Here is a 26,294-nt window from a genome sequence, read left to right on the forward strand (position 1 = left end):
CAGCGCCGAGGAGGGCGTTGGACGGCACTGGCGGCTGGATGGCAACGGGCAGTGGCGGAGGCTACTCGGGGTCACAGGTTAGCGCCGTCGGCGTGCGCTCCCTCCCTCCCTCCCTCCCTCCCTCCCTCCCTCTCTCTCTCTCTCTCTCTCTCTCTCTCTTTCTCTCGCTCTTCTGACTCCTGTCTCCTTGCAGAGGTGATGTCTCCAGTCTCCATCCCAGCGCCGAGCTCGTCGCTCGTGGCCATGCGTGGGGTGAGGACGACGTCGCCGGTGGGGGTAGATGAGGCAAGGAGGAAGGTTCGGGGTGGTCGCCTGCGACGACCGGACGTGGTGCTATGGCCGGAGTGCGAGAGGGAGTTAGTTGTGGGTAAAGAATATGACAAGTGGGCCCGGGGGCATTTTTGACCTTTTACATTGTTTTTCTCTCCTATTGAACCAGCAATTATTTTTTATTGTCTGCGGTGTCCATTAGCAAATAATCACATTTTGAGAGTGTCTTCCCTTAAAAGTGACTTCGTGCGGTGTCTCATAGCTAAAACCACGAAGTCGCGATGTCCTATAGCAAAATTTGCCTGACACTAATGATGTTGGAGTCGCGTCATTTCAAGAATAAGTTTTTAGGATCTATTTGTAGAATAAGTTTTCTAAAACGATCAGAATGTGAAAAATCCAACTCATACTCGTGACCAAAGAGAATTCCGGATCAACCTGGACCAACACACCACCACGCGATTCTGCCAGGCCAGGCCCATTTCGCCCCTGGCCCGGCGCGGCATACGTACGTGGGCTTCTGACAAGGCCTCCATCCCTCCAACTCAATCGGCGCACCTAGGAATAAGTTCATCTGAGGTCCTTTAACTTGTCAACGAATCCGATGTTCGTCCCTCAACCGAAAACCAGATACAACGGGTCCCTCAACAGTCAAAACCAATGCAATACAGGTCCCATGACGGTATGGACAACGGTTTTCGGTGACGTGACGCCTATGTGATTAATTTGACTCGGTCTTCATATGACGTGACAATGACGTGGAGCTTAAATGGCAATCTGATTTGGAAGATAATAAAAATTATGGGCCCACATGTCAGTTACACAAAAAATATTTTAAAAATGGTGAGGCCCACATGGGCCCCACATGTTATCCTCACCCCTCCTCTTCTTCTTCCTCCTCTCTCCCCAACTCCCCTTTATTCATCTATCTCCACCTCCCGAGTTGTACTCTTTGTGCACGCTTGAGGTCACGCCAGAGCGGCCGCGGAGAGAGGCCGGAGGCGTTGTTTCACCACGCACGCCAGGTGCTCGATGGCAAACCAAGCCAAAGGATGCCCTGGTGTTGCCTGATTCTTGTCCCGACGTCTCCGAAGTTGCTGTTTCACAGCAGCGGTAGGCTCGTCGTTGCGCTCTTCTCTACCAATGGCTTCGAAATCCCCGACTAGTTCAGGGACTTCTGGTCCATGGTTGACATACACGCCATTGCTTGCTAGAGCTATGCTGTAAAAAGACTGGGTAAAGATACTTTCCAATGCCAGATCTCAAGCTTCGCCACGCTGTTCTCCGCTTTTCCATTGTTCCCTGAACTAGGAGTGGCCTTCCTTGGCGAGCCGCACCATGAGATGTGTCCCGCCATATCACGTTGCTATTGTTCCATCACCAAAACTATCACCCAAACAGTGCTCCTCTCCTTTGCTCGCCTCATTTGAGCCGAGGAAGACAAACAATGTTACTTGGGGTGCCACAAGGCTAGTAGGTTGGCAGCCATGGCCTTTATTGCTTTGCGGAGATAGAGGACGTTCCAATCCAGATCATGTGACTCAACAGTGTGGCGGAGGGTCCAAGAGGAAGAAGGCATCAACGAACTGAGCGGTTGTGCGGGGCAACGCAACTTGAGGGGGGAGCGCGCGATGGCAGGTGGGATGGGAGGCAGAGCGAGGGCATCTAGATATGTTAATAATCTGATTAATTGTTGGTAAGTGTATTTGTAATCTAACTAATTGTTGGTCAAAAGATTTATACCTTTTTATTTTTAAAAGTACATATCACATACTTTCTTATGGAGGAAGTAATTTGTAAATGTGGGATGGGTGCTATGTATATGTTTCAGGGCATCCAGATGTGGATGTTGTTAATAACAACATCATGCTTTGGATGTTGTTGGAACACCGTCCAATAACCTGAGGCAGATGCCCTTAGCCCCTGATCTACCCCAGCACTCATAGACTGTCCCAAGCCCAATTGCCCAAGTGCCTTTCCATTCTTGAGTAATATCTACTTGGTAATATCCATCCAAAGAACAACATTGGACATACGCAATATCTTTTCTCAATGGCATTGGATGGATCATGGATGCATTACAGAAAACAAATTCCATATATACGGACAAGCAAGTAAGCCAACAACCAAAAAAAATGGAGAAACAAATATTTTAGATGTTTATAATCGAATAACAAGACAGAAGCCTTAAAAAAATGGAGATAAACAATACTAGAGGTTTACCATCCAATAAAACAGGCTGACGCTTTAAGATTCTTTCACAAGTCATTCATTTCGTCAAAAATCAAAAAGAGTAGACGTAACCTGTCGCCCTTCGGTCAGGTCGTGCATTAGGTGAATTGATAGTATCAAGCACTAAGTGATAAAAGTTAATGTGATGACAAAGTGATCTTACGAAGTACAATCCCAGATGCCACTACACAAGTAAGAAGCCCCCATGATCTTACTCGGTGAAGATAGCATCCCCCACCGAAGCAAGAAAGACATGACAGCTCGGCGGTGACTCTACCTCCCGAGAGCGCCGTCCGATCACAAACTCGAGGCATCAAAAATGTGCAAACAGTTAGACCAATCTGATTCAAATCAAACAGAAAATTAGAATTAACCATGCTCCATCAGCATGCCTTACAGAGAGATCGATTAATTAATAACCATTGCATGGTAAAAAAAACAATAATAATAATCTGGGCATGAGCTGAAGTCTTAAACAACACGCATCAGACGAATTCGTGAACCAAAACTATCGTTTGCAAGATTATGTACAAAATTACCACCCACTTGATAAGTTTTTGTGTTATTGTGTACCAACAATACCATTTACTCTCTAAGATTTTCACGTTGTAAGATCTCGCGCGTTGAAGTGAATCATTATGAAGTGTAGGGCCATTTGAACCAAAACATAGTAAAAAATAATAATTTAGCAATGTGCTTCAATATTTGATATAGCTAAAAGGTCCCCTTGGTAAGAACACACATGACATCCATTGAACATTGCACAGATGCATTTTTTTTCACACTGATGTTGGATGTTCGCATTACTATTCTCATAGAAAAAAATTCATATATACAGACGCTACTATAGTGAGTAAGCGAAAAAAAGAGAGAAACAATGCTAAACATTTACATAATAGAAAAATAACAAGACGAAAGCCACAAACAACAAAAAAAAAAAGAGAAACAATAATAGATGTTTACCATCAAATCTTTATCTTTATAAAAATTAAAGATATTTCTATCAGCCGTTTGATGCATTGCCTGTATCCAGTTTAACGTGAATAACTATTATATATCCTCCTCCTAGCCTAGCCCAACCGACCCACACCATAGTGCCGCTCCGCTTGCGCTCCTCTCCCAATCAGTACCTTTTTTCTCTTCATTTTTTCGCTTTATTTTTCTTCCAATCATCCTGATCCTCTCCCTCTTCTTCTGATCTCCGTTTTCTTCCAATCATCGAAAAATCATCCTGATCATGTCCCTCTTCTTCTGATCTTCTCTCCATTATCCTCTTTTTCTTTTTTTCCTCTTTTTTTTCTCTTCCCAATATCTCTCATAAATACTTTCCTTTTGAAATTATCGTTGTTTAAGGTAGGTACGATGTTACTTTGCAAATGCCCAATCTACAGTAAAAAAAACCTTTCACAAATTGAATGATCAAAATTTCAATCTTTGGTCGATGATAATATCTCTTTAGCAATCTATAGCAAATACCCATGCATCAATTTATGGATTAGCCGCCCGATCGATTTGTGAGGCTATTAAAAGGTGTATATAAGGGATTTTTCGTATGATGACGCATGAAGCGAGCGCAACTGGATTCAATGCTATATGATTTCTAACTTTGTTTTTCATTGTTTTGTTTATCTTGTTCCGTTTTATCATTTGAATTGGCCGAGTTTTTATCAATCATGAAAATTATATTCACCTATTGCAGCGGACATGTATTTTTGCTAGTAAAAAAAAGACTTGCTTTAAGATTCTTTCACTAGTCATTTAGTTTAATCGAAAATTAAAAAAAAAAAGCTAGGGGGATCCTATCTTGATCCCTCTAGTCAGGTTGTACATTAGGCGAATTGATTTTATCAAGTACTAGGTGGAAAAAATTGTGATGACAAAGCTACCCAACGAAGTACGCTCCAGTCGCCACTACAGAAATAAAAAATCTCCCATGAGACTGGTCTCACTCAGTGAAGATAGCATTCCAATGATACAAGAAAGATATACCAGATCGGTTGCATCTCTATCTCCAGTAGAGTATGCGTACCGATCTTCTACTTGAGACATCAGTCCTATCTTACTATATGATCGATGTCCACTAGCTCCTAAGACTTAATATGACAGTGTGTCACATTATCACCATCATCCACTAGCAATTATTATTTAAAATATTTGAAATATCATTTATAATTTTGTTATATTTTTAGAACTCGATAGGTAAACAATATCAAATCATTATCTTCATATTTTTTTCACACTTTTTAAACATATACATCTACTATTTTTATAACGTATAGTATGTATTCATCTACATATATCCTGCAGCAAAGCGTGAGGAATTAACTGTAGTAGTTAACTAGACCGACATAATTCAAATAGAACAGCAAATAGAATTAACTCGTCAGCACCATCGATATGTCTTTCTTAGATTGATTAATTAAATATCAGCAGGCGGATCTAACCTGGGACCTGGGTCCAGTCTAACTTGGGATTTGGTACACTAGGGTTAAGTGGGTGTCAGAGAGAGATGAATGAGAGAGGGAGGATGTGCATAACGGATGGGATTGCTTACCAGGATGGATATGGCGCAGCGGGACGACGGCCGGCGTCGCGGCCTGCTTGCGAGATAGATCGGCGGCGTAAGGGGTGGGCGAACTCGGAAGGAAGGGAGACGACACGGGAGTTGACGGCTTGACCTAGATGGCTAGAAATTTTCGTCCGTAAAAAAATATTCGTCCGAGATTAAAAAAAAAAAGGATATCTCCGATTTTCTTATCGTCCTCGCGCAAAAATTCATATCCAATTTTCCTCGCGCACGTGCTAGCTTATAGATGGGCCAGCTTTGCACGTCTCCTCACTGGGCCGGCTGGGCCATCTGCCCAGCCCCCAACTGCAAGTCTGGAACAGCTCCTCAGCCGGTCTCCACCTGAGCCAAATGGGCCTGCTGCCCTTAGCACCTTAGTCACCACGCAGCTTGTGTATTTGATATGCGAAATTATATTTGATATGACGTGAAATTATGGCCCTGTTTGGTAGGACTCCAAACTCCAACTCCTAACTCTAAACTTCAACTCCAGTGAGAGCTACTACCTTCGTTTCAGGTTATAAGACTTTCTAGCATTGCCCACATTTATATAGATATTAATGAATCTAGGTACATATATATGTCTAGATTCATTAACATATGTATAAATGTGGGCAATGCTAGAAAGTCTTATAATATGAAACGGAGGAAGTAGCTCCTATAGCAGCTAAAGTGGATATAAAAGTGTTTGACTATATTGGTTAGCTCCACTCCACCACATCCCTTGTTGGCATTTCATCCAACACCTCGTTAGCATCGCCTTGCCGACGCCGCTCAGCTCGCGCTACCAACGCCACTGCTCAGCACGCGCGCGTTGCCCTCCGCTGCCGCCGCCGATGCTACTCCCACGTGCCGCCGCACGCCCATCGCCGACCCGCGCCGCCTTATGACGCTGCCACTGTCGACGTAGCCGCATGCCGATGCCGCGCGTCGACTGCTGACCGTGCGCCGACGCGCCGCCACCCCCGCCACCGTATGCTGCCGCCGCAGGCGCCGACACGGGCGGCCGTCAGAAGGAGGTTGGGAGGAAAGATGAAGTGGCTGTCGGGAGGAGGTTAGGGAGGAAGATAGAGAGGAGAGAGAACAAGAGGAGAGGAGTAGGAAGGGGTAGTTCAATGGCATTTTTGCGTAAATACACTAAAAAATTAGAGGGTAGTGAGTCTTAGATTGAGTAGAGCTATGAAGCAGCAAAAACCCAGCTCCACCCCCATAGTTCATTTTTCAGGAGTAGCTCTGCTAACTCCACTCCTAAAAACGGAGGATATGAACCGTTTGGCATAGCTCCGGCTCCAGGTAAGTTGGAGTTGGGAGTTAGAGCTATGCCAAACGGGGCCTTAAAACTCGATTTACCCAAAGGCTAGCAAGAAAGCTAAGGCTCTCTTCGGTATCCCCTCTTCCCAACCCCTCTCCCTTGTTTTCCGCGCGCACGCATTTCAAACTGCTAAACGGTATGTTTTTTGCAAAAAGTTTATATACGAAAGTTGCTTAAAAAATCAAATTAATCCATTTTTGAAAAACAAATAGCTAATACTTAATTAATCACGCGCTAATAGACCGCTCCGTTTTCCGTAATCACTATTCAGGATGGAAACACCTATGTGCGAACACAGCCTAAGAGCAAGTTCAATAGTATAGCCCACTACTAGCTCCAATTCATCTATAGCCGATCTAATAGCCAATTCATACAATAGTAGCTTACTATACTATTAATATATGGTCCCACCTGTCATACACACATTGCGTCTTGGAGTCCGTGCTACGGTTGGCTACAAATCTGTAGCCCGCTATTCTTCTCTCTCATCGTTTATCTCATTAAAATATGTTTATAGCTGGCTAATAGCCTGCTATTGTACCTGCTCTAAGTAGGAGTAACTGCCACAATTTTCTCATGGCACGAAATTTAATTCAACATGAAAATTTATGTCACGCAATAGACACAAATTGTAGCCTATTACCTGGAATATCCCTGTTCTCAAGTGAACCAACCATCCCCAATACTCCAAAGTAATTCAAATAGGATGAAACCTATGCAGCAATGTGCTGTGCTCATCATCCTGATTTATAAATTTGTAACTACTAGAATACTAGAGAGCTAGTGAGCCACAAGACCCTTTTTTTTTCCCAAAGAGAAGGCCACACCCCTCCCGCTTTCATTAAAGAAAACAAAACACACACAAGGTTCGATAGGCCACAAGACCAGCTATGACATCAACTATTCAACTAAACCTCAGTCTTCAGTAAACGAAGTTACAAATTAAGGGTCAATTTGGAACATGGGTTACTGCTGATTGTGGCTCACCAGTATTGCTAGCTATACTAGTATTATCTATGGATGGTAACTGCGGTCGTTATCACGCAGAACAATCACTAGTTACTGAATGAATCTCTCTACTGTTGTAAAAATTGACAGTGTTACTAAATACAGCTCAGCTCAAATGGCAGGTTGCATCCATAATCCAGCTCAAGGCCCATCCAAGCGTCGTTTCTTCGCCAGCTCATCGGGACGATCAGGGCTCGCGTCTCTGCCTCGGCAACCTGTCGCCTCCTCCTCCTCCTCTTTCACTGTCTCCTCCATCTTCACCTCATCCTGCAAGTTATCCAACCCCTCCAACCCCTTGAAGATGTTACAACGCTTCCAGACTTGACCTTCTAGCAGGCCGGCCTTGCGGTAGCACTCTAGGAGCTCTTCGAACGCAGTAGCAGGGTCTCTGATAATCCTCAACGCATGTCCTGCACAAGACCGGCCGGATTCGCAAAGGATTAGCCAGACTAATTCGCCAATTACGCGGACCGGCCGGAATGGCCGGATGATATATAGTTCTCACATGGCAAAGAGGAGGGGGCAATCACGTACCTCCGCCGGGAACGTTATCCGGGCCGATGACGATGTCGCGCACCACACGCTGGAACTCCTCGTCCTGGAGTAAGTCGTCGTTACGCTTACGCCTCGGGGGATGCGGCTCCGCCTCGTCGTTGATCCCCTGGATTTCCTCCGCCGGCAACGGTTTCTCCTCTCCGGCGGCGGCCATGGCTACGATCGATCGCGTTCCCTGCGCGCGCCTCGCCCTCGAATCCGAAAGCTACGCGGGTTTCGATAGCAGAGTCAAGACAGCGAATTTGGGGGGTTAGGGCTTCGAAGCCGCGTTGCCTTCTGCCGCGGCTCGTATCCGAGTAGCTCACGGACACGGCTTTCCTACTCTCGGCAAAGTGTTCTCCCGCTTCCAGGCCATAGGGGGAACAGCCAATGGGCAATGGCCACGCTGCCACAGCGCCACGCCCTGGCGGCCCGGAAGCATGGGCCACCGGAGGATTGCCGTTCGCTGGGCCTGGTGGTGGTGGGCATTTTATGCCTGGTGGGCTGAAAGACCTCATAATGTAGTGTTTGGCCCAAATAATTGACAGCTCAAGAGTGGTAAACGGGATCATGACAGATTTTTTTAAAGTAAAATACATGGCCGTTCCTTAAATTTGAGAGCCGGTGTCACTTAGGCCCGTAAATTTAAAAATTACACATCTAGATCCACCATCTTGGTTTAATGAACCATAGCCGGTCCAAACCTCATTTGACTAGAGCTGACCGTCGATGTGGCCGATGTGGCATTCCACGTAGGCAACACACTTATAGCTAGCCCCTCCGCAGTGAAGAGTTGTGGAAGAATTACAATTTACCCTTCACGCTACAGTACCACCCTGAAACCCATAAAATCCCTCGCCTTCTCCCCCGATGGCTTGGGTTAGTGACTCAGGCGGTGAAGTACGGGGTAGCGATGAGGGAGCGGTGGGTGGTGGTGAAGTACGGAATAGCGATGAGGGAGGCGAGGAATTTGGAGATTTTGTGGGTTTTAGGGTGGTACGTAACACGAAGGGGCAAATTACAATTCTTTTACCACTCTTCGTTGTTGTAGGGGGCTAGCTGTAAATGTACTGCCTATATGTAAATGTAGTGAAGTTAAACACAATATCGAAATTACTGTCCAGAGCTCCTAAATGATCATAAAAGTTTACATCTCGAACAAAAAAGCACAGGAGAAGCTAACCAAAGAAATAATGATTGACTGTATTTTGTTGTCAGATGCTCACTGATCAGAAAAATAAACAACGGCTACTACCTAGTGTGACTTACTCAAAAACTAACAGCGGAGCAAAGGTAGGAGTAACTGACACAACTTGCTCAGGACATTAAACATGAAAAATTAAGTCACGCAATACAATCTACACAATTTGTGTTCATCTTCCTGGTTTGTACTAAATTTGTAAGTCTATTATTGAGTTACTGATAATTAAGCCACGAGACCAGATAGTCACATCAGCTCACTCTACCAATGATCTCATTTCAGTGCATGCAAAGGACAAATACTTAGGAATCGCCCGACACTTACATTGTGATTTGTCACCTGCCCAACCCAACAACTTCAAACAAGCAGAAAGTTCACTCCACGTATCTTGGTTTCACTCATCCTCACAAGCTTAAAATTAAGTTTACATTTCAAATTAAGCTTCACAATAACTGGCCAATGGCATTGGATTAAAAATAGTTAGTAATGTCGTTGTGATTTGTGAACTAGAAATCAGTTTACTCCACACAAGAACCCAATAAACCACAGTTGTAAACAGAGTACAAATTATGGGTCAGTCTGGAACATAGGTAAGTATAGAAAGAAATTGTTTTGGAAATATAATCATACGATAGGGAATAGACGCATATACCAAAATATTATCTGTGGATGCTAACAGAAGTCACAATCATCGATAACAAATCATCAGTTATCGAGTTAATACAGCTCAAACGGCAGCATACCAAGAGTTGCTGAGGCACTCCTGAGGGAGGTTGCATGGCACCGCTTCGCGATCTGAGTCCATCAAGCGCCGTTTCTTCACCTCATTGGGGCAATCAGGGGTCGCGTCTCTGCCTCGGCAGCGAACGGCCTCTTCCACTTTCGTCGGCTCTTCCTCCATCTTTATCTCATACTGCGAGTTATCCAACCCCTCCACCTCCTCGAAGATGTTATAACGCTTTCAGACTTGGCCTGGGGAATTAAGAAAAGAAGAAGAAGAAGAAGAAGCAAGGACTCAGCATTAAACTCCGGGGATGAAAAATAAAGAGACAGAGAGAGTAAGACGGGAAAAGGGTACATCACCTTCAATCAGACCGGCCTTACGGTAGTACTCTAGGAGCTCTTCGAACGCAGTAGCTGGGTCTGTGAGAATCCTCAACGCATATCCTGCACAAGACCGGCCGGATTCGCAAAGGATTAGCCAGACTAATTCGCCAATTACGCGGACCGGCCGGATGATGGTTCTCACATGGCAAAGAGGAGGGGGCAATCGAAGAGCGGTCACGTACCTCCGGGAACGTAATCCGGGCCGACGACGACGTCGCGCATCACACGCTGGAACTCCTCGTTGTGGAGGAAGTCTTTGTTACGACTCGGGGGATGCGGCTCCGCCTCGTCGTTGATCCCCTGGATTTCCTCCGCCGGCAACGGTTTCTCCTCTCCGGCGGCGGCCATGGCTACGATCGATCGCGTTCCCTGCGCGCGCCTCGCCCTCGAATCCGAAAGGCGAAAGCTATGCGGGTTTCGATAGCAGAGTCAAGACAGCGAACTTGAGGGGTTAGGGATTCGAAGGCGCGTTGCCTTCTGCCGCCGCGGCTCAATCTGAATATATAGATACTCGCGTATCCGAGTACCTCACGGACACGGCTTTCCTACTCCCGGCAAAGTGTTCTCCCGCTTCCAGGCAATGGCCGTGGCGCCCCTAGGTGGCACCCTCCCACAGCGCCACGCCCTGGCGGCCTGGAAGCATATGGGCCGCCGGAGGATTGCCGGCCACTGCGCCTGGTGAGCTGAAAGGCCTGATGATGTAGTGTTTGGCCCAAATAATTGAAAGCTCATGAGTGGTAAACGGGATCATGACAGAAATTTGTTGCAATCGTGAAAAGAGAACAGTGGTATACTGATTTCAAATATTACTGATATCTAATCTAACCTAATCTACTTAAAAAGATATACTACCTCAATATTTTAATGTATGACGCCGTTGACTTTTTGTTCAACGTTTAACCATTCGTCTTATTCAAAAAATTTATGTAATTATCGTTTATTTTATTATGACTTGATTTGTCATCAAATGTTCTTTAAGCATGACATAAATATTTTCATATTTGCACAAAAATTTTAAATAAAACAAATGGTCAAACGTTGATCAAAAAGTCAACGGCGTTATACATTAAAATTCGGAGGGAGTACAATTTTTCACTGATCATGTACGGTTTTTCATCCCTCAGTGTACGTCGTCGCAGCCAAAAACCTCCTTTTCCATGCGTTTGGACTGCCTGTCTGCCCAAAAAGGTTTGCGAACATAACGATTTTTTCATGCATGCAAAAATAAAAATATCAAAAATTCAAAAATCGAAACCCTAGTTCTCCGATTCATCCCCAAACCATAGCCAGTCACCAGCCTAGACCCTAGCCATTAAGAGACCCACTCGTGAAAATTGATTTTTTTTATGTGAGTTTTTAATGAGCCGAATGCGAAAATACATGCTAATTTTTACATGCGCAACCAGTTATGGTCTTACGGTCCGCCTGTAACTTATAGTGGCTCTCGTCAATTTTTTTTCTGTAGTAGTGAGAACTATATTCAGATTTTACAGGTTTAGCAACAGGATGCTAGCTTTGTTCCTAGGTTGGTGTTCCAGTTAATTATATTTTTCCCATTTAACTGTGTTTTATAATTTGTAGTCATTTTGAACTACAACTTTTTGACAATTAGTTGTAACTCGCAAAGGTTGGAATAGTGGAATACATTTTATTATAAAAAAGATGAATCATTCGCTCAATATATATCTCTCTCCCTATCAATCTATACTTCATTTACATTCACACTCTAAATCTTGAATACATACACTCGCATGTTTTCGTGTACCGCACAATCAACTAGCTACCCTCTTGCTAGCCTGCTGATCACACCGGATTGTACTATAAAACGGAATTTTATCTTTTTCACATTATATTTGTAAGAAATCGAAGGAGTTGTACATAAATAACCACTCACAATCTCAGCGTGTTAAAAGGGTTTCACGCTATTATGTAAGAACACAAGGGCCCCTTTGCAACAAAAAAAAAACACTCTACCCAAACCAGGAACAAGATGCGCATCAACCGGCTACAAGAGGGATACACGAAACAGCCGGCGGAGCCATCAACCGGATAATCAACTGAAGCCGGTCACATCAACGAGCGAAAGGAGTATAAAAATTGTTAAGGCGACGTGTCAAACAACGGATTAGCCTAAAAAAAATTCAAAAAACGGAGGAAATCGGAATCTTTAGGGCTGTAATTGGCTGATGATTGTGTACTCGAATCGTATATGGATCAAGGCTGCAAAAACACAAACAAACCGAATAGACAACGCACCAAGAAAGGGACCTAAACTAGTCGCCGGTCGTTACGCGCCGCGTACGTTGCTGCTACACTCCAAGCCGGTATTTTTGTCTCCAACAGCCGCTCCCAACCGCAGGCGGGTGGGTCGTCGCCGCCGACGCACGAGCGGCGAGTTGAACACGGTCGGTACGTTGCACGTAGTAGTACGCGTTGCCAAATAGTATCCCCGAGAAAATGGTCCTGCGCCGCTGCGCGCGCGCCGCACCGTTCGGTGCGTGCGGCGTGCTGCAAGCTGGCTGCGCGCGATGGCTTAGCATCGCCGGGACAAGTCGACATGGGGTATAGGGTCCCATGCGTCGAGCTCCCCGTCCCCGTCTCGTCTCCCTGCGCGCACGCATGCGCACACCCGGGTGGGTGCCCTGTCACACACGCGCGGACACCGCACAAACCACGGTGTAGTAGATTGGTTGGGGTTCCGTGGACTCGGACGCGTATGGTGTACTACGATATACTACAGAACGTGCCATTTTAGGCAGTCGCGAGCCGTTTTTATATCGAAAAATCATTGGGCCATTTGATCTTTGGTTAGCTAGACCGTGTGTGTATCCGTGGCCCTGTCCGCTATTACAGATGTGTACTAGCCCGAGCCAATTATGTCTGCCACATATGGTCACTGTAGATACGAAACGAGCAACCACGAGTCCATACCGAAGCGCATGGCGTCGCAGAAAGAGAAAAAAACACTAGGCGCAGTGGATGGGATCTGATTTGAGGTGACCAGCTTTAGCCCCTAGAAAGCGGCCGTCCGTGCGACCGTGTGTGCCCATTGCGCCACTGTACAATGGCACTATTTGGAGATACCCCTCCCTCGGCACCTCCAATCCCCACGGCCACATCAAGCATGCAAGAGTGCTTGGTGCAATACCTCCTGTCCCTAATTGGTATTCCAATAACCATCCACAGCCTGCAGTAATACTGGCCAGTCTAATTAGTAGTAGTGCAGCAGATAATGGATAAGTTAGATCAAAATTTGTCCCTTCAAGATAAAAGACGAACTACCTGCAAGGCTTGTTCCCAGCCAGTGAATATTGATATGCAAGCGGACAAAATGCCCGTGCTTGCGGCAGACATGCCATTGTTTGCGTTGGAGTGACGGTGGCGAATCTGATGGATTCGTTCTGAATTTGCTCGTATAGTCCCATTGGCCGTCGTACATTTCTACGTAGCACTAAACTGTAAAGAAAGCAAAAGTAAGCGAAAATAAGTTAAAAGAGACAGTAAACCGGGAGCTCACTGTACTGGTTTAACGGTACGTCAAAGCGATCATGCCATAAAGTTGAACATCATCTCCCCCCGCATTTTTTTACCTCACTCTACTCACAAGCTAAGATGTCACACATTTTGTGGAGATGCACATGACAGGTACGGGAAGAAGAAACACAGAGATGAACAGTGAAGCCGTGAATAAAATCAGCCGTGATGAAAAATTTTTCCCTGCTTCCTTTTTCCCAAGTCCAGGAAGAATGAATTGAACAACAAGATTAACCTAAGGCTAGAATGAAATCGCCCAAATCGCAGCATCGATGCGTAGTCATGATCATACACATTGACCAGTACTGATCTAACAACAACCATGATCAGCTGGTGCTCGAGGTCCACGAAAGGAACCATCTTTTTTGCTCGGCAATAATGGCCGTCATTTCGCGCCGACGCCGAGCGTGAGCTCGAGCTCCTCGGCGGCGACCTCGTGGATCCTCTCGCCCTCCCATGGCGTCACCCTCCCCTTGTCGAACTCGAACTCCGCGCCGCCTCGGCCGGCCGTCCCTTCTATCTCCATGGAGTTGGAGGTGGAGGCGCCCGGGTTGACGAGGTTGTAGGTGGGCGACGTCGGCGCCGTCGTGGCCATCTGGAAGCTGATCCACCGGCCGGAGTCCACCGTGGAGACGTCGGACTCGTCGCACTCCGGTATCGTGTCCGGGTGCTCGAGGCGGCGGCCGCGGGTGGGGCTCGCCGGCGCGGAGACCGCGAAGAAGGGGTGCCGGAACGGGTCGACGTCCCAGTCCGGCTTCCTGATCTTGGGCGGCCGCGACGCCGTCGGCGACGAGAGCGGCGGCGTGACGGGCGCGCTGCTGGAGACGCGGAGCGGCGGGAGGTTGGGGAGCCCCCGGAGGAACGGGAGGAGGCAGGAGGCGCTCGGGTTGTCGATCCGGCTGGGGCTCGGGAAGCTCGACGACGCCGGGCTCGCGTGGTACGACGGCACCGGGCTCGGGAACGACGACGACGGCGCGCTCAGCAGCTGCGTTGACGAGCAGGGGCTCATCCCCACCGACGCTCCCCCAGCCGACGATGGCGGCGGCTTACATCCCTGCAACGACCAAAAAAAAAACAAGAAACACGAGCTCAGCTCAGCTCCGGCCAGATCTACACATCCAAGATCCAAGAAATGGACAGCAACACGACCAGACCAGATCGAGACGGGCAAGCATGAACTGACCTTGCGGTAGGTGGTGCCGTCGTCCTCGACGACCCAGCCGGCCTCGCGGCAGAGCGCCTTGAGCACCTCGTTGTTGTCGCAGTGCTTGGGGAGGTTGTAGTTCCCGAGCGCCCGGAGCCCCGTGAAGATCTTGGCGGCGATGGCACGCCGCCGCCGCTCCCGCCTCTTGTTGTTCTCCCTCTCCTTCCACGTCGGCGTCCTCCCCGCCGCCGCCGCCGCGGCCGCCGCCCCGGACGTCATACCCACCAGCTCCGTCCCTCACCTCCCCTCCCCTCCCCTCCTCTCCTCCACCTCTCCTTTCTCCACTTGGCGAGCTCAAGTTTCTTTAATGGCGAGGTGTTGGGTGCTACCACTACTACAGCTACAGTATTGACTAATGAGAGGGAGGGGGAGAGTAGAGTAGCGTAGCCAGCTAGCTCTAGCTAGTCTAGTGGCGTGCGCTGCGGTGACGAGTAGCAGTAGCGTGCTTTCCCTCTCGTGGGGCTTCGGTGTGTATGGGTGGTGGGGACGCAGTGGGCGAGCTCACGAGGAGGGTACGGGAGGGGCATACTTTATTGCAACTGGATTGGCTAGATTCTACTGGTGGTGGTGGCGTCCCCACCTTCGGACCCACGTTTTCCTCCGCCTTGCCAGGCAGGGCGCGGCTTTTGAGGAGGACGGCCAGTGTGATGTGTGTGTTGTGGGTGGCTGGCTGGCTCTGTGCCGCTGCGTGCGTCGGGTGGGTGAGGTGGGAGTAGTACGTAGCACTGTGGACTGTGGTGCATGCGTGGCATGTGCTCGTAGATGCTACGTGCTCTCATCTCGTAGTCGTGCTAAACTGCGAGTGGCGCGTAGGGGCTTTTGGTGCGTTGCGGGCTCGCAGTAATTGTGGACAGTGTGGAGTAGAATTATTTTTACTACTAGTGGCGCAGTAGTTTTATACGCCTGTGTTTCAGTGCGGCGTTGGAGGGAGTTAACGGATGAAATGACGCTCTCGTTCCCGGCTGATACGATAGTACCAGCTACGGTTTAGTACTCGTAGCGTTCAGCGGCACACGGCGTGGAAGTTCATCTTGCGCCTGGAGCTCCGCAACAATGTGTTGGACGTTAGTGCAATATACGTGTGCGATTTAATTAGTCACGGGGCTTAATCCGATTATACTATACTCGAATGGGTGTGGAGACAGGGTCGGCAGGGGGGGCTCAGGAGGTCGCCCAGGTGACAGTGATCATCAGTGTAGCCACGATTCAAAGCTCTGCGTTTGGTTTGCTTTGACTGGACGGTGCTAAATCTCATGATCTACTGCTACGTAGCAGGAGAACTCACGTACTGTACACGCTATAAGCCCCCACTTATTTATGCCACGCCGTCCGTGGCGGTAATAAAAATCGTGCGAGCGATAGTGAGGGGGTAATTAGAGCAAGTATAGTAATGTACAGTCAGCTGGCAAAATCAACAGCTACATTATCCGAATCCAACGTGGAGAAGTGAGAAACCAAGAAAGAGAAGGAAATGGGCGAGTCGCGAGTCGCTGGCTCGGAGCGCCATACCCGAGGCGAAACGCTCGCTCCCAGCCCGTTGCTGGCGATTGAGCCGGCGCCTGCTCCACAACAGATGCTTTGCACATGCATATATTATTGCTTAGATGTTTCAATTAGGTAATGTATCAGTTAGCTTATAGCCAACCCATTATACATGTGAGCTTTTAGAGCATGGCTAAATGACATGGCAGTGGCTTTCAGCCGGCTGCTGGCTACGTTATTATCCTTGCTCTTAGGCTGCAGACGGGACCATTAGAGCAAGGTCAATAGTACAGCTAGCAGCAAGCTCCAAAATTTTGTCATGTTAAGGTAGAGCTAACTTAAGGAGCCAACTCATACAACAAGCTAGCTATAAGCTGCCTTGGTTAAAGCATACAAACATTAAATATTGCATGGATACAACAACTGTTGTGATCAGTAGTAACATCTATCTTTGTGGCTATTTTGGTGCACCAACAAATGCACGCAACATGATCAATACTAACTCAGGAAAATGGTTTCAGACAATAAACCAAACAGTTACAGATATTCAAAAGTCATAACATTTAACAAAAAGAATACTGAAAACAAGTCACACTTGGATGAAAGTTCTTGATCTAATTAAAGACTAAATATCCACACTGGCCAAATTTGCAGGAATACTGACAACGTCACATTTAACAAAAGGACAACTAAAATGAGATAAAAGTTCTTGGTCTCCATTGAACAACTGCCATCTTGCTCTATTGCCGCCAACGACTCTAATAACTGCCATCTCTGTAGGGAATAATTGAACAGAATATAAGATTATATATGTAAAAATAAATACAAGTGGCAGAATATAAGATTATATATGTAAAAATAAATACAAGTGTACTTCTAATTCTAGGAAGTTAATATGTTGGTCTTTTTTTTTTGTCATGGTAATACTGTTTTGCTAATTCCAGTAAGGTATTTGTGAAATTAATAACTCTATTGTGCAACATAGCAATAACTTTGTATGAACAAGTGAATGATCTACACAGCTACAATTCGAATGTACGACAAATTCTTGCAACAATGACACGCTATGGTTGTTCAGGTCGCCATTATATATGATAATCCAGTACTACTAATTTGATGGAAGAAGTGATGAATTGCTAAGAATTTGATTCGGTGCACAACGTATAAAATCAACATTTATAAATGCATACCTGCAAATAATACAACCAAAATCAGCATCTAGGACATAGCATCCACCTGAAATATAGAGTTGAATAAATCAAGATGCTCAAACAAGAAAGTTAAAGGAAATGCTTGGAGCATAGACATTGGAAATAAATAGTCCAAACCACAACAATTTGTTGCTTGGGGCAATGATGCACAGAACTTTAGATGATTCAGGAAGTGGACAAAGTAAGAAAGCTACTTGTTTGGATCATAGTTCTCAGGTTTTAAAACATATCATTGGATTGTTTGACCCCTTTTCTATGAGTTTAGGATGGTTACCTGAAAGAAGTGCATCATCATTCAGTAGACAACAGAGCACAAGTGATCCTGAAAAAAACAGATACAAAGGTAAATTAAAATGCTCTATATATGACAAAAAAAATAAAGTGATGATATGCTTATTAGCCTACCATGATTATGTACGTTGCATATTTCCAAACCGATTCCAAATGTGCTCAATTAAATCTTTTTTTAGCTGGGTATGCACTGAACGAGCACGAATAGCAGATTTCCTACGTAGCACATCGGTAAAACATGGGTTATCACCGGTAGTTACTTCAGGAGGCAGAACTATTGATGTCCTAGGAACTCTATTGAGGTTAAGGTCACATATCGCATCCTCTCTCTCATCTTCAACAATCATATTGTGGAGAATCACACAAGTTAGCATGATTCTCCCAACACTCTTTCGTTTCCACTTCTTTGCTGGACGGCGCACAATGTTGAAACGGGCTTGCAATACCCCAAAAGCCCGCTCCACGTCTTTCCTTGCCCCTTCTTGACGTTCAGCAAATAACTTGTGCTTCTCTATTTGTGGAAGTGATATAGTCTTCATGAAGACTGCCCATTCTGGGTATATACCATCAGCAAGATAGTACCCATTGTTGTACTCATTCCCATTGACGAAAAAATGAACCCGAGGAGCTTCCCCTCTCACTTGTTCAAGGAACAAAGGAGATTGATTCAGCACATTGATGTCGTTGTTAGAACCAGCGACACCAAAGAATGCATGCCAAATCCAAAGATCATGAGAAGCAACCGCTTCAAGGATAATTGTTGGGACTTTATAGTCACCACGGGTGAATTGCCCCCTCCAAGCTCTCCGACAACTCTCCCACCTCCAATGCATGCAATCAATACTCCCTAGCATACCCGGAAAGCCACGAGACTCATTAACCTGCAGTATGTGCTCTATATCATCACTTGTAGGGCGTCGCAAATACTGCCCTCCAAAGACCTCAATCACCCCTTGTGCAAAAGTGTCCAAGCACTCTAAGGCAGTGCTCTTACCAATTAGTAAGTACTCATCTAAGGCATCAGCAGGAGTGCCATATGCTAACATACGGATCGCAGCTGTGCATTTTTGAAGTGGAGAAAGGCCTGTGCGACCAGAGCAATCTTCTCTTTGGGTAAAGTAAGGAGACCACTGACCTAGGGCTTCCATAATACGTAAAAAGAGATGCTTTCGCATACGAAATCGTGTGCGAAACATTCTCTCAGGGTAGAGTGGATGATCTGCAAAGTAATCAGCCACCAAACGTCGGTGACCTTCTCCATGATCCCTTGCAATGGTCTTCCTTGATCCACTTTGGCGCTTGAGGAGCCCGGCTGCAAACTTAGTCTTGATCTTCTCTATGATTCTAGTAGCAAAGGAATCTAGGGCATTCTGATCAGAAATGTATTTCTCAAGAATTTTGGATGGGTCTAGGTCATCTGAGTAAGAGGATGCGTTTGAGGATGAGTCTGACATGGTAGTTTCAGAATAGGATGGATTGGTTTGATAGTTTCAGAATAGAAGATAATGGTATATATAGATGGATGTGTTAGACTGATTGCAGTTAGATTGATTGCAATAAAAATTTTGTGTTGACTGCATGGTTATTTGGACCAGCTGCAATCAGCATGAAACTTTGCAGTGACTGCATGGTTATTTGGAGTGACTGCTGTTAATCAGCATGAAATAGGGGACTAGCTATTAATTTGGGTTGGCTGCTATTAATATTGCATAGAAAATTGGATTGACTACATGGTTTTTTGGACTAGTTCAAATTAAATCCATTTGACTGCATTTTAATATGGAGAAATTCCTGCTGAACTGCTGAAAATATGCATGATTTACTACTAAAAATAACATATAAAGATGCATACCTCACTTGTTTTTTGTGAATATCTCTTCTCTCATGCATTGCAGCATGAACAGAAACTCAGACCTCACATCATCAGGCATCTCCCTTGTGTCTTTGTTCATTAACTCCCGATAGGTTTCAATCATAGCTGTTTGACGAGTAAGCCTCTTAGCTTCAAGATTCTCACTAGAAACACGTCTTTGAGTCTCTAACATTTCACTTTGCCCTTCCTTGGCTGCTTCATGTGCATCCATAAATTTGCGGATGTCATCTTCTAACTCAAATTTGCAGTCTTGCATCTTGCCTTTTCCTTTGCTACTCCGCTGCATCTTAGCTGCCTTGGCTCCAATTGGTCGTGGGATATCTTCATCATCATCAAGGGGAATGACATCATTGATATCTAGCTTCCTTTTTTTAGACTTGTCAAGCTGGTCCAAATATGCATGCCATTTCGGTTGGTTTTTTAGTTCATTCCAACAATGCATAAACATAAATGGCCCATCCTTGAAGTCATCATCATATATCTTCGATGCCTTGTCCATCAGGTCAAGTTTAGACTCCCCACTAGCATATAACGAATTAGCCTCCTTCCAAGCACAACAAAAATTGCCGACCTTTTTCTTGATTTTACCAAAATGATCCTTGACTTGCTTAACTTGTCTAATCCGGTTTTTTGGGGTAGTGCTGTTATAAACAGCAGCAACATCCCCCCAATATTGTTCATTCTTCTTGTAATTTGATTCTATTGGATCATTTGAGTTGTTCAGCCAAGCGCTGACCTACAATTTTAACAAAAGTGTGTTATTGTTACTAGTAATGCTATTGACATTTATCCATTAGCAAATAAAGAACAAGTTACTTACCAATCTCAAGTCTTCATCCTTAGTCCATGCCAAGCGCTTCTCAGTCCTAGTGGCACCTTCACTTTCAGCATCGTCAACATTGATTGGCTGCGATTGGTTCCCGTCTAACACATGTTGTACAAAGTTTGATGGGCTTTTGATATAATTAACAAAACCACCGGGAGGGCGAGATTCCCTTCCCCTGTATAAAAACATGAACATGCAAATGCTGATCAAATTATGTGCAAATTTGTCTACCGACTATTACAAATATTATCAGTTCACTTTATTCCTTTGTAATTAGGTGTTATATTCACTAATCTTGCCAGGTTAGTCCAACAGGCAACTCAATCCAAGCAAAAATATTCAGCAACCAGCAAATATATCTATGTATGTATGTATAAGAAAGTTGATCAATACTCAGGGGCGGATCCAGTGTGTTAGCTGTGGTGTCAGCTAACACCAATTCTGTTCTACCATGAGTGACACCAGTGCACCTTACCAATTGACATCACACTCACACGAAAACAGCAGTAGCCAGTAATTGAGCCACCATTTGTTCTGCCCATAAATTACTCTAACTAATTTAGTTGGCCACACACCCACATAGGTAGGCAGCTGCAGCTAGCAGTTTAGCTGTTTGCAACTGCTTGCCAGGGCCTGGAGCTTCTAATTTTCTTCCTCGCATCAGGTTAAGTAAAAACAAATTAGTGGCGGTGCTATTTTTTTACATGTGTATCTAATAACTTTAATTCAGTGTAGTATAATTTAATTTCAACAATCGATCAATAACTTAGAAATTGATCAATAATTTAATTCAGTGTAGTATAAATTAATTTCAACAATCGATCAATAACTTAGAAATCAAGCTTCTTATTAGAGTTTATGCTGACACCATTGATCAAAAATACTGGATCCGCCCCTGTCAATACTAATCAACTTGAGAATCCACATTACTTAATAGCAGTTGCAATCTCACAGTCAACAAATCCAACTATTGATATCTATATATGACAACCAAACATACAAACAACAGCAATTCCTGACAGATAAAATTAAAAGGGCTCGTCTTATATAAATTGCTTACCATCCTTCAAGATCAGGATGCACATCCATCACGCCGGCTGCAGGGGGAGGGCAAGCACCAATGCCACCACCAATCAGATCAGCGGATGAGCTGGCCATGGCTTGTGACAGTGTTGTGGCAAACCAACCAGGCGGAAAGGAGCTCGACGGCTGATATGAATATGGCACTCCAGATGGCACAGGACCTCCATATGGATATGGTATTGCCGATGACGCAGGAACACCTCGAGTACAAGAAGAGCTTGCGGTGGTTCGAGGAGGCGGCGCAACCTCCCTCTTTGTCCGGCGAGACATGGGTTGAAGAACTAGGGATTGGCGTGCGGGCGGAGCAAAAGAGGCAGCGAGCCTGGGGGCGGTGATTTTGTGAGCACTGGATAGGAAGATTGGGAGGGGTAGGAAGAACTAGAAGATTGGGAGGGGTGGATGATGAATGGGGGTTTTCGTGGAGCCGGCTGGGGAGATTGTTGGGCATCAATTTGGCTTCGATTTGGCAGGAGGGAGGCATTTTCGCGCGCATCGGGGGCAAGATTTGGCGGGATCAGAGAGAGGCAATGGCGGAGGGCTGGCGTGCGGCGGGGCTATAGAAGAAGAACACGAGGCGCCGGCGATTTCGCGCGCACAAGCAGAAGAGGGAGAGGAACACGAGGCGTCGCCGGCAATTTCGCGCGCAAGGGGGTGGAGAAGATTTCGCGCGCAGGAGCGGAGAAGATGCGCTCGCAGGGAGAGAAGAGGAACGCACAGGGAGGGGCGGCGGAGCGAGGGGATTTTCGGTGGTTGCGGTGGAGGAGGGGATCAGGGATTTTTCTTGTGGAACCCACATAACGCGTTTTTAATCGCCTTCGTGGGCTGCATGCGAGCGATACGGCATCGGATGCAGCGCTATCGCCCGGCGCCAGGTTAAGCGCCTGCTCTTTTCTCTCTCTTCAATTTTGCTAGCTTAATCTAGAATTAGAAAGGTGAGAGAAAATTTGGAGCCAGCTTAATCACGTTATTGTACCTGCTTTTAGTCCGCCGTTGACCGTGTGCCGGATCCCCCGCTCGGAGGTTTGACCGGAGACCATGGAAAACACATGCCATGTCACCCCAGCCCATACTGTAATCTGTTGGCCCATCAGTATTATTCGGCTCATTACGGCCCATCAGTAATTTTGGGCCCATTAAGGCTCATATATAGCCCAAGAAGTGATGTCTCCTGTGCATTAGAAGATGTGATGCAACTTCTGCTGCTGTGATGAGTTGCCCATCCTACTGACAATGGCGTAGTTCCACCGCTGCTGGACGAACACCGCGCCAGCGAGCGAGACGGCGGCGAGCGGCATCACCACGTCGCCGGCCCTGGGGAAGAAGCCCTCCCGGCTGATGGCGCTCGCTGTCTCTGACGCGTGGACGTCGTCGGAGAACACGTCCGCCACCGGCGTGGGGCGCACGAGGTCGTACGCGCGCGGGAGCAGGCGCGCGGCGGTGATGCCGACGTAGAAGCTCCCCGCGAGGGGCTTGCAGTTGACGCGCCACGCGGCGTTGCCGATCACCTGCGGGAGGAGGAACATGTCCTGCATCAGTCCGACGTGCTGCTCGACGGTGGCGTCGCGGCTGCTGTTCAGCGCGAGGACGACCACGAACAGGGCCAGGTGCGCGCTGGAGCAGTAGACGAACACCTTGCCGTCACTCGGCACGCGCGCCGCCTCGCCCGACGAGCGGGCCAGCAGGCGCGCCCTCGACCGCCGCACCTTCCACGCGATGCACAGGGTGAGCAAGAACGCGGCGACGGCGAGGATCTTCGCCGTCCGGTCGACGGCCTGGTACGGCGGGTTGTAATCGAGCATGTAGGAGGAACCCGGGGGAGGCAGCGGCCTGGTGGTGTCAAGCTCCGGCTGCAAGGTGACCCGTGCCAGTAGCGCCTCCATGCCGGCGAAGAGCGGCATGACGAGCCCGAGAGCTTGGACGCCGAGCATGACGAGGGAGACGTACGGCGCGACGTCGGCGTGGTGCTTGAGGTGGTGCAGCTGACAGAGCGCGGCGGGGATGGTGGCCATCAGCAACACGACACAAAGGACACTGTCGACGATTGCTCTGGAGACGAAGTCCGGCCACCGCCGCGGATATCGGACCGGCTGGGCCCTGAGCTTCACCGTATCGAAGTGCAGCGGGTCGTCGCCGGCGACCCTTGTGCTCGCGATCTGAACCCTCGCCGTCGACCTGACGAACCAGTGCGTCGTCGGCGGCGGGTACTCCACTTTCACCTCGATCGAACAGTCCATTCCTTCTTTGAGCTCGAGTTCCCTTCTCGCCGACGAGCTTCGCCATGGGAGATGATGGACATCCCGGCAGCCTATCAGGTACATCCGGCCATCCTCTCGATCGTACACGCCCTCCAGCGACATCGCAGAGCTCGCAACACGAAGGTCGCCGAAGATGGTGAGCTCCGCCGACACGTTCAGTAGCCGCTGCTCTTGCTAGCAGGGCTCATCGCCGGGTATTGCGCTTGATCTCGTGGTGGCATCGTCGGATGCTGGCATGAATCGTTCGATCAGCTGGCCGAGGAAGAAGACCTCGAGGTGAAGGACCGGCCGCTCCATCCATCCAGGAGGGGAGAACAAGCTTGGCATCGCCGTGAACCGGAGCGTGAGCCTGTCGGCGAGGTCGGCCAGGCTTCTCTTGCCATCGCCATTGCCGCCGCAGTTTGGATAGCTCAAGGGTAGAGACCTCGCAATGATCTCCCTCAAGTCGGACGGCGACGAGTTCCTCCGGAGAAACTCGCCGGCGAGCTTGACCTTCGTGTAGTTGTACCTGTATACCACTGGCAGTATACCGGAGACGCATCTCTGCAGCCGTGGCGGAGGCATGCGCTGCCGGAACGACAGCGAGGAGCGTGCGCCGCCGCCGGTTTCGTTGACGTCGACGGTGGTTATCTCTCCGAGCATCATGTCGCGGCCGGTGATGGAGAACGTCGCCGGGAAGGACAGGCACACCCGGAAGTGGCACGCCTTGCCGCCGATGCCGCGGCATGCCACCATGGACACCTCCCCTGCCGACGCGTTCCACACGCCCTCGGCCGACAGCGTCGCCCCGCTCAGCGCCGTGCGCTGCACCGCCGTGTACCAGTGCTCCCGTGGAGACAGGGCGCGGAACACGACGGACACCTTCACGCCCCCGGGGTTGCCGGCCATGTCGAGGTCGTACCCCAGGCACCGGAGGTCGTGCAGTACGATGCCGACGATGGCGGCGTCCTCTGCGCGGTCCATCTCGAACGGGCACGGCGCGCCCGTCGCCGTCGAGTTGCAGTGGCGCCAGGTTGGGCGCGCGGTGATCACGCCATGGATGTAGCGTTCCAGGACGTCGCACAGATGCCTGCCCTTGTACAGATCCCTCGCGCGGTTGCCGCCGTCGTCGCTCGAGGTGAGCGGCCTGCACGTCCCGGCGGCCGCAGCAAGCTCCTCGGGGCGCCGGAACTCGTACTGGCGGTTCCAGGTGGACCCGGACACGAGCTTCACCGTGTCGAAGTAGGCGGCGTCCGACATGGCGCGTGTGCTCCTCATCTCGCCGACCACCGCTCGGGTCGTCAGTGTAAGCTCCTTCGGGTAACGTAGCACGAGCAGCATGCTCTCGTCGGTGGCGACCGGCGGCTGGAAGCCAGCACGGCCGGAGTTCTTGGCCCAGCCCCACGGATCGGCACCGTCGGCGCCGCGCGTTGGGAGAACGCCGGCCCCGACCATGCACAACACCCTCTCGCCGCCGCCATTGCCGGACCTCGCTGCCTCCGTGTACACGCCTTCAAACACAATCCTGAGCTTGGTGCTGCCGGGCAAAAGCTCGAACACCGGCGAGGACACGACCGGCACGTGGTACCCGATCTCCGGTGAAGCGCTCGTCCGGGAGATCGTGAGGACGAGGAGGCCACTGACGTTGACAGCATTGCGCGCACGGCGCTCGTCATCGTCGTCGACATGCGTGACCACGAACGTGGCGAGACGGAGCGGGTCCAGCGGCGGCCGGCGGCCATCCTCCGCCGCGTCGCCGCCGTCGAATGGCACCAGCGGATCCGTGCCGGCGTCCTGGCGCCAGTCGCCCTTCTCGAAGGATAGCTCACGCTTCACGCGTTTGACCCGGTACGCGTTATCGGCGAGCTCGGACGCCGAGGTGAGCACGGACCGGCATTGCCGCTCGACGTCGGCAAAGCGAAGATAGCTGTGCTCTGCTTCCTCGCTTGGGTTGAACTGGTAAGCAAAACATGATGATGCCATCATGCACGTATACAGCAAGAACTCTGGAAGAAACAGCAAATTTGTGCCCATATCGACGGCTCCGGAGATCTTGTTGCTGCAACCGCAAGATGTTTTTTTTTGGGGTTTATGAGAGATGAAAATAACAATGGATAATTGGACACCTTACAAATGAACATTGACATAATCTGCTCCAAATCTTTCACCAAGAAAGATTGAAGCTGTCTTATGACTTCTCCAGGCTGCAGCATGTTATCCTTGGAAACGAGAAGAGCTACTGATATGATCTTCTCCGAATCTTTAAGCCGAGATTGAAGATAGTTATGATCAATCTCTGACCACATGCTGCACGATCGTCTCTAGC

General features: G+C 48.3%; 2 protein-coding genes, 1 long non-coding RNA gene and 2 pseudogenes across 3 annotated transcripts; all 5 read right to left on the bottom strand.

Moving 5' to 3' along the window:
* Positions 1 to 7,242: 7,242 nt before the first annotated feature.
* LOC127780721 (uncharacterized) lies at positions 7,243 to 8,312 on the bottom strand. The gene is made up of 2 exons (XM_052307679.1): positions 7,923 to 8,312; positions 7,243 to 7,798 (listed from the first exon to the last, which is right to left on the bottom strand). Exons 1-2 carry the CDS (start codon positions 8,095 to 8,097, stop codon positions 7,530 to 7,532), a joined length of 444 nt encoding a protein of 147 aa, XP_052163639.1. The 5' UTR covers positions 8,098 to 8,312; the 3' UTR covers positions 7,243 to 7,529.
* A 1,049-nt stretch (positions 8,313 to 9,361) lies between these two features.
* Positions 9,362 to 10,688, bottom strand: LOC127780617 (uncharacterized; annotated as a pseudogene).
* A 3,245-nt stretch (positions 10,689 to 13,933) lies between these two features.
* Positions 13,934 to 15,434, bottom strand: LOC127778294 (protein BZR1 homolog 1). Its single transcript, XM_052304874.1, has 2 exons — positions 14,948 to 15,434; positions 13,934 to 14,818 (listed from the first exon to the last, which is right to left on the bottom strand). Exons 1-2 carry the CDS (start codon positions 15,185 to 15,187, stop codon positions 14,150 to 14,152), a joined length of 909 nt encoding a protein of 302 aa, XP_052160834.1. The 5' UTR covers positions 15,188 to 15,434; the 3' UTR covers positions 13,934 to 14,149.
* A 1,617-nt stretch (positions 15,435 to 17,051) lies between these two features.
* On the bottom strand, positions 17,052 to 20,344 carry LOC127780921 (uncharacterized). The gene is made up of 4 exons (XR_008018846.1): positions 19,805 to 20,344; positions 17,936 to 17,983; positions 17,641 to 17,686; positions 17,052 to 17,224 (listed from the first exon to the last, which is right to left on the bottom strand). It is a non-coding gene; the product is annotated as an uncharacterized LOC127780921 (long non-coding RNA).
* Positions 20,345 to 22,909: 2,565 nt separating this feature from the next.
* LOC127780573 (uncharacterized) lies at positions 22,910 to 26,141 on the bottom strand (annotated as a pseudogene).
* Between the last annotated feature and the right edge of the window lie 153 nt (positions 26,142 to 26,294).

The sequence above is a fragment of the Oryza glaberrima genome, chromosome 7 (assembly GCF_000147395.1).
Source record: "Oryza glaberrima chromosome 7, OglaRS2, whole genome shotgun sequence".
Classification (NCBI taxonomy): domain Eukaryota; kingdom Viridiplantae; phylum Streptophyta; class Magnoliopsida; order Poales; family Poaceae; genus Oryza; species Oryza glaberrima.